This window comes from Phaseolus vulgaris, chromosome 7 (assembly GCF_000499845.2).
Source record: "Phaseolus vulgaris cultivar G19833 chromosome 7, P. vulgaris v2.0, whole genome shotgun sequence".
Classification (NCBI taxonomy): domain Eukaryota; kingdom Viridiplantae; phylum Streptophyta; class Magnoliopsida; order Fabales; family Fabaceae; genus Phaseolus; species Phaseolus vulgaris.
The window spans coordinates 7215261-7224696 of NC_023753.2; the positions used below are offsets into that span (position 1 = coordinate 7215261).

At 28.1% G+C, this 9436-nt stretch overlaps 1 protein-coding gene across 1 annotated transcript; it reads right to left on the minus strand.

Moving 5' to 3' along the window:
• Positions 1–6369: 6369 nt before the first annotated feature.
• On the minus strand, positions 6370–8237 carry LOC137828288 (polygalacturonase-like). The gene is made up of 4 exons (XM_068634785.1): positions 8065–8237; positions 7625–7933; positions 7000–7518; positions 6370–6872 (listed from the first exon to the last, which is right to left on the minus strand). The coding sequence occupies exons 1-4, from the start codon at positions 8185–8187 to the stop codon at positions 6528–6530; spliced, it is 1296 nt and encodes a 431-aa protein (XP_068490886.1). The 5' UTR covers positions 8188–8237; the 3' UTR covers positions 6370–6527.
• Positions 8238–9436: the final 1199 nt, after the last annotated feature.

Consider the following 9436-nt stretch of genomic DNA (forward strand, 5'->3'; position numbering starts at 1 on the left):
CTCATGAAATATACACATGAAACAAAATGGGTACCGATTAATCCAATACACACATGCTTTACTGGTAAGTTTAAAGTTGAATCATATTGATGCATATTGTTGCATGTTCAATTTGGTTTAGCTTGTTTGAGGACTCAGAAATGACTAATATTTAGATAACCTATGAAAAATTCAATAGTAAAAAAACTTGGGATCAATTGCTTTTAGACAAACTATATTGAAATCTTTTTAAGGGATCAATTAGTTTTAGACAAACTATATTGAAATCTTTTTAGGTCGACTGTTAAATAACTATTACAATACCTAAAAAATATTAAAAGAGGAGAAAAAAGAGGAAAAAAAAACATTTAAATATTCAACCAATGCATTCTAAAACTCAAATTGGGGCTTGGACACACCCCCGTAATACCTATGTTTCTAGCACCCTAAGAGCCGACGTCTCGACAACTACACTTCACTCAACTTCCTTTTTGGTCAGAAGCTCTTTTCGAGACATTAATAGCCAACCTTTGATAACAATTGATAAGTACCAAAGCAATTGGGGGTACACCCTCAAAAGCTAGCTATCTATTAACTTTTATAATTACATCAAAAGAATGAGTAGTTGGGGAAACAACTTGATACATACAAATATATTTAGAAATTTTAGAATTTGCATCCAAAACTAACTAAGTGATGCACAAAAAAGGATATAACATGATCAAATAACAAACTAGAACAATCACAAACCAAACAAGGAGAATAAAAACATTGAATTATTTAGTATAACTGTCTATTTAAAAAATTGAGGGAATAGAAGAAATCACAGAATCTAACCTGCACACGAGGAATCAAACTTGTCAATGTTTTGTAAAATGTGAAAATGGATCAATAAATCAGGCTTTTTTATGCCCTCTTGAGATTGGCTCTACAATTTTTTTATAGAACTGAATTTTTGTTGCTTGTATAACTATACTCCCAAGTTAAACAAGGAGAGAACAACAACCACTCCATTTCAGTCAGAAGTGAAACATGTATAATTATGTATGCAATCACAAATGTAAAAAAAATAAAATCCTAGGATATTCAATTCAATATCTATTCACTTAATGCACTTATACTATGTCTTAACCACAATTATCAATCTTGGATTCAACATGTAGCAGCCATCTCTGAAAACGTTATAATGAATTAAGAACAAAGAAATATATATTGGTGAAATTAATAGGAAAAAACACAACAAATTAGAAAAAAGATAATAGAAAACTGTAAAAAAAATAGTCACAAAATGTAAAGGTACTAAATTGAGAACAGAGGTACGTAACATTTATAATTTGAAGAAAGTAATATCATCTTCATGCAGGGAGTGCTCTATAACTTAAAACCATGCTGTAAAAGTTTGTCATGGCTAGCTAATATGAAATAAAATAACAAAAAGCCAAAAAGATAATTTGAATATCACATGAAAAAGTAATCATAAACACTTGCCTCTGAGGTAACAAGCACATGAGACCGAGTCTTGCAATAAAAGATGGGGAACTTTTCAATAGAAGAATATGACTCAATGTTGAATAAACAACTATATTTGTTTACAAATAACTAATAAATAGTTAAAATTAAAAAAAAAAGTTAATGTTATTTGGTCTTATAAGTCTTCCAAAAAATCATTTACCACAACTTAATCAATTATGTACATTGTGACATGTTATTCATGATTTCCAAGAGTAGTTATCTCCATAAATCTCTATAAGTAGCCTAACATTTTGCATTTGCAACAAGATATTGTAAAACTACACATTATACATGATAGATATTTGAGTTTGAGTTGAAATGATTTTTGTTTCAGGAAGTTATTCAAAAGAGTAGTTTTGACTCTTTATCCAAGAGACCTTTTGAGGAGACTCGTCTTTCAACAAAATGACATTGATGGTGAATTATAAGAAAATCATTAAATAATAATTAATTTTAGAGACAAACAACATTTAATTACTAAATTAGATATTATCTTAGAGACTAAAAAAGTTATTGATATCTAAAATAGTTTTTATTATTAATAAAATTTATAAATTAGTTTATAAACAAATATCTACTTAGCTATCAAGACTTTAGCTATCCACTTTATAATTTAAAGTAACTAGCAAATAAAACTTTGGTAGCTAATTAGATATAAATTTAAAAACTATTTTATAAATTTTATTAATAATAGAATGTACTCTATGTACCAATAAAGTTTTTTAATATCTAAAATAGTATCTAAATTATTAATATAGTAATTAAATATTTTTTTGTTTGTAAAATTAGTTTAATGTTTTAATGTAGTGGTGGTAATATCGGTAGTATGTGGACCTACTAATTATTGATTTTAATGAAAATATTTTATATAAATGTTAGCATTTTTTTGAAGGGTTATTTTTCAAATTTTGATTTCCAAAGTTGAAATCAATGAATTAATATAACAATAATAATAACTAAAAAACTAGTTTCAATTTAAAATATACTGATAATTTAAACTAAAATCTCATGTAGGCAAAATCAGTGGACTCGACCAAATAAATATAAATTGATTTGAGTGAACCCTCATTCGATACTGTTTGAAAAAAAATTAAATTAAATTTGAAATTTTATTTTAATTACAATATAATGATTTCATATATAAATTTTAATCCACTGGTAACTCGAATAGTCGAACCTTGAATAAATTGATTGGTCTGAGCCACTCACGTCTCTCGCACCACCAGACACCAAATCGGTGGCAAAAGACATTACTAACCTTGAAAGAAAAGTGAAATCAAGTTGGCGAATTCGGCACCCGGAGGAAACTAGACAAACTCTATAGAGTAGTGAAAATATCGTAAACTTCAAACTGTTGAAATGAGGTTCTATTTATAGGAAATCAGAGAGGAGAGATATTACGGTGTGATCGGTTCGACACTGTTAGATCAACCTTCATCCAATGGTTTAGGTCACTCGACATATGAAACGACACTAATTTTCAACCATTGGATATCTGCGACTGAACAATATACTCCAAATGGCGGCCTTCTTTTTGAAAAAGCAAGCGTCCCATTGTTGCCAAACATTTAATGTGTGCAATAGTCACATCCCACGTCGAGAACAACAACGATCATCTTTCGACTCTTTAGAAATTACGTTCTTCGAGCCTAGAGGGTAGTGTACCAGTCGAAACTGGACGAGCTAGTCTCAATCTCGGTGACCAACCGACCGAACATCTCATGGCACATAATAAATAATAGCAATGTCATTTACAAAAACACTTAATAAGCCACACTCACATCCCGAAATATATAGGAAATATCTTTGACAAATCAGCTAAGCACTTATTAGAGATCAAATATATTTGTACACTACAAGAAAAACATGAAATAAAATAGAAACAAATTTTAGAGACAAAAAATAATTAGTTGCTATAGTAACTAAATTAAAGACCATTTTAGAAACTAAAAAAAATTAGTTTCTAAATTAGTTTCTATTATTGTTAAATGGTTTCTAAATTGGTATCTAATTAGTTACAAGGTTTTAACTACCAATTATTTAGTTTTAAAATTTGGTAGCAAAAACCTTGGTTGCTAATTAGATACCAATTTAGAAACCATTTAACAATAATAGAAACTAATTTAGAAACCAAAATTTTTTTAGTCTCTAAAATGGTTTCTAATTTAGTCACTATATCAACTAATTATTTTTTGTCTCTAAAAATTGGTTTCTATTTCATGATTTTCTTGTAGTGGTAGTTTCTGATAAGTCAGGGATTATGCTTCAAATTAGTTAAGAACTAATACCTAGTTGGTTTATCCCATTACCATAAGGATCCATGACCAACATTACAAATACTCCTCTTCAGATGTGTAAGGTAAGTTTTTTTTACCATTTATACACTCTTGATAGAGTACTTCCTTGAGCGTCGAAGTACCTTTTGCAGACAACCCTCTGACGAAGCGTCAACATTTAAGGAAGAGTCTTGTAGGAAATAATCAGAAGATTACCGACACGTCAGCAATTGTCCGCCCAGTCACAGGTACTCTCTAGGCCCCCTGCCTATATAGGTACAAACATATACATGTTCATTGTAATACGAGGTTAACTTAGACATTATACGTATCCTTTGAGTATGTGGATTTTTTTACTATACATAAAGAAAGATTGTACAACTTTATAATATAATAGACCAAATACTTGCATGTTACATAATATGTTCTTGAACTAAACTATCGTCTTAAAACAAAGAATGACCATGTTTATGCTTAATTGTTTTCATCACTTAATCAAAATCGTAGGGTGTTAGAGTCTTTCTTTACTAATATTAAAAGTTTGTTACATATAAATATAAAAAATGTATATATATTATGTTAAAGAGAATGAATGTATATTATGTACATTTATGGTATGTTACATCTCACAAAGTTCTCGTAGAGAAATATATTGAGTCCATGAAGAACACTATGTTATCACATATTATTTGAAAAGGTTGAAACACCAAATACTTCCGTTGGATGAGAATTTTAAATTTAGGAAAGCTCAATGCATAAGCTAATGTATTGTTCGCTTAATACATATTGATTGGTTATTATATTAGAATTCTAGTTGATAAGTTGAATTCAAATTTTTATCACGACAAAGATTTGAATCAATTTTGGCCCAAATTCTTTGCGGTTAGGTACTTATTTATCGATTCCACATTTACTTGAATACCATAATTGGTGTTTATTTAATATATATTTCTCCATTTCAAAAGTTATACATCCTTCTAAAAAAATAATGATCAAATTTCTCTAACAAAATATACTGATGGTAATCATTCAATAATAATTAATTTTAAAAACAAAAAATAATTAGTTACTAAATTAGATATTATTTTAGAGACTAAAAAAAATCATTCGTATCTAAAGTAATTTTTATTATTAATAAAATTTATACAATAGTTTATAAACTAATATCTACTTAGCTATCTAGGTTTTAGTTATTAATGTTAGAATCTAAAGTAATTAGTAGATAAAACTTTGGTACCTAATTAGATACAAATTTAAAAACTATTTTATAATTTTTATTAATAATAGAAGCTATTATATGTACCATTAAAGTTTTTTAATATCTAAAATAATATCTAATTTATTCAATATAAAAACTAATTATTTTTTGTTTCTAAAATTAATTTAATGTTTTCTTGTAGTGGTGGTAATATCGGTAATATGTGGACATGCTCATTATTGATTTTAATGGAAATATTTTATATAAATGTGAGCAATACTTCAACTTTGTCTTTTCATTTTGTTTTTAACTTGTCCATTCTCTTTTAGCTCTTTTATCTCCATTTTTCCATAAATTTATGAAATTAACAACACTTTGGGAATAAATAATTCATATTCATCTAATAATCCCAACATATGTAAAAATATTCAAATTCCAAAATTAGCTGTTGAAATATAACTATTTTAAAAGTTAAAGTCCATAAGTGTCTGTATTTTTGTAAGAAATGTTACTGAATTATGAAACTAATCAGTGCATTACAAGATAATCATTAAATAATAATCAGTTTTAGAGACCAACAATAATTAGTTACTATATTGAATAAATTAGATATTATTTTAAAAACAAAAAAATCAATGGTATATAAAATAATTTATATTATTAATAAAATTTATAAACTAATTTCTAAACTAGTATCTACTTATCTATCAAGGTTTTAGCACTCCAGAGTATAAAGTAATTATTAGATAAAACCTTGCTAGCTAATTATATATCAATTTAGAAACTAATTTATAAATTTTATTAATAATAAAAACTACTATACGTACCATTAAAGACTTTTAATATCTAAAATAATATATAATTTATTCAATACAGTAACTAATTATTTTTTGTTTCTAAAATTAGTTTAATATTTTATTGTAGTGGTGGTAATATAGGTAATAAGTGGACCTGTTAATTATTAGTTTTAATGAAAATATTTTATATATATGTTAGCCTTTTTTCAAGGTTATTTTTCAAATTTTGATTTCAATGTTGAAATCAATGGATATAACAATAATAACAACTAAAAAACTAATTTCAATTTAAAATAAATTGATGATTTAAAGTAAAATATCATGTAGGCAAAATCAGTAGACTCGACCTAATAAATATAATAACCTATTTTTACATCTCTTATTTCAGCTCAAGAGAAGTTGAAGTTAATTTTTATTGGCTTAGTCCAATTAAATAGTACGTCAAATGTTATATATTCACGACTTACACCTATAGTTTACATCCTCCAAATAACCTTTCTTTAACAACAAGTGTGGAAAGGAGTTTTAGAGATATTACAAATAGAGAGTTATAAGAATAGGAAAATTACTATTAAAGACTAATTACGTACATAATAATTCTACAGTGTTTATTAAAAAAAAATACAACTAATTTATTTCATTGTTCTCCTCATTCAATGGGATGTCTTTCTAACTCTTAAAAGAAATAAAATATTGTAAATATAAATTGTTTAAACAAATTTGCATTACTCTTTTTGTTTTTTTTATCATTGTTCTGTTTTTTTATCACTGCTTTGCTTTTTTATCAGTGCTCTCTTTTTTATCAGTAGCAGAATCACTTGATTTTTTATCAGTAGCCGAATCACTTGATTTTTTATCAGTAGTAGAATCACTTTCCTTTGTATCAGTAGCAGCTTCACCGCAGGCAGGGGCTTTCCCTGTTATTGTTGGCTTGACATTAGTACATGTAGCGGTTACCGGAGCTCCATTGTATGTGAGCGTAACATCACCTATCTCAACACCCTCACATGGAACACCACTACTACAAGCAAGAATAATTCCTTCTTTAGTTGCTGAAGTTCCCTTAATACCCTTGATGGAAACTTTGCTTATCTTTACTTTTGATGGAGTCTGAATCACCACAACAATAAAAAAAATGAGATGAAAATTAGTCTTTTAAGCCACTTTAGTGTATGAAATATTTTGTTACTTAAATAATAACATCAACATGTGCATGAATGGATAGGAGACTAAGTACCCCTTTGGAGCATTGGTTGTTTGGACAATACTCTTGGTCTATGATGACAGGGTTCTGCACATTATCCATGGTAATATCTTCAAATTTCATGTCATTAACTGTAATTGTTCCTGGCTCGTTAGGCCATGTCTTAATCCTCACTCCATTCGTAGTTCCTTTCAAAGTGCAACCCTTAACTGTAACACCTTCAACAGGCTCTTCTTCCTTGTACTTTCCAAGGCTTCCAATACTAATACCATGACCAGGTCCACAATTCACATTTTGGATAAGTACTTGTCTGCTACCGTCACCCAATGAGACACAATCATCTCCAGTGGCAATGTCTGTATTAAGAACATTCACACCGGTGGATCTTCCAATGTGGATGCCATCGGTGTTGTGGCTATCACCTGGAGCACTTACTTTAAATCCGTCGAATGTGAAATTGTTGCAACCCAAAACATTGACATGAAAGTGTTTGCTATCCTTGCTAGTAATGTCACGAACTATTGAATTATTGATGAAATTAAAACCGAAGTTCTGTTGACATTTAATAAAAGAATAGAAAAGTGAATGAAAACTATTTTCGATAAGTGTGCAAGTTATGTTACATCTTATATGAATTTTGAAAATAATATTCATTTACCATGCCAAGTTGTTTGCAATCAAATTTTTTTGCACATTCATTTTGCTTCCAAGCAGTTGCACCTTGACCATCAAAAACTCCTTTACCAGATATGGTTAAAGAGTTAACATAGCCAATCCTAAGCCATTGGTCACCGCCAACTGCCTCTGGCTTTTCAGGTGCTTTGAGTGTGCCATCAACTTGAATTTCAATAGGAGCTTTGCAAGGACCTTTTACCTCTACATGGGTCATTTGATATGTCCCACTTGGAATCACAATTTTTACCGCAGATGTCGATGCACATGCTTCAGCCCAAGCACTTGTTAAAGCCTTAAGAATATGAAAGTAACAAATTATTCAAAAATATTGCAATAAGAACGAAAAAAAAATCCCATGATTTATGATGAAATAGGTTTTCTTCCATCAAACAATGTGAATTTCTTTTTGATTCATTATCATACCTTGGCTATATCTGTATTTGGTTTTCCTCCAAATTTTGATATATCAAGATTTGCTGATTGAGTTAAAACAAAGTTAATTACAATAAAAAAAGATAACAACAATATGATCGTAGAGAACTTCATATTTTGTGTACTTGCTAATTGTACCACACTTCAACTCGTGTTCTTGAATTAATTTCTAGCATATTTTGAATTTATTTATATTAGAGTAGCAAGGATCCAAAACCGTTAATGTTATTAGCAACTATAACACGCACATGACTATCTAAATGTGTCGTTTTCCTTTTTTTAGTTGTTTAGTATATTTGTAGGATTTAGTTATTAATTATTAACTTTACATCACCCATTAACAACCTATTTTTATATTTTCCCGACAAACTATCAATGTTCGTTAAATAATTCAATTTAGGTAATATGATTTTATTCAGTCAAACGTGATATTTTGAATCCATGGTCTAATTTAGTTATCAAAATCGAATTCTATCACTATAAAATATTAATAAAATAAAATGTATGTATAAATCTAACACTTTAAAATAATATATGTATTCATGTGTATAATATATGTTGTGTAGTATATTATATTTACAAGTAACATTAGAAATATATTATATTTATTATTTTGTAAGAACAACATTTAAATTGAAAGTAATTTTATAACTATTTAAATTGATTCCACGTTACATTGATTAAAGCACCAATTCACGTGAAATTATTGTTTAAATTTTAGAAATGATACAACAACTTTTTTTGGAGTAAGTTTTGAATGTTTTGTAATTTCTTGCATTCTTTTGATGTTTTGACTCAACTGAATAAGAGGGTGACAATTTTTTTTAGGAGATTTTTCTCTCAAACAAATTAGGAACGAGACAAATCTCTCTCCCTTTTATTATCGTCACTCAAGTGAGTCATTTATTGCTTAAGCTTGAAATTACCATTCAAGTTAGAAATTCTTCTTCAATCTAAAATTCTAACGAACCAACATTCTTTCCTATTGAATTTTGCTCTAACGATATTGAGTGCTTCAAATAAATTTTATAGATGAAATTAATGTTTTTTATGTTGATAAGTGTTACGGACATGTATATATAAAAGTTTAAGAGGTTTAAAAGTGTTGTTATTTGATTCATGATGTAAGATGTAATACATTTTATGATAAAGAAGTTGTGAATCACTAAGTGTGATTGATGGTATGTTTTGCATTTGGATATGTGTGATATTAATATGAAAATCTGTGTATTTTAATAATTATGAAGTAGGTATTATTGACATGTTGTGTAATTATAAATTTAAGGGATTGATTAATATATTCAAACTCTAGTGATGCACTGAGTCAAATAGAAATGTATCACATGGTAAAAAACTAACTGAG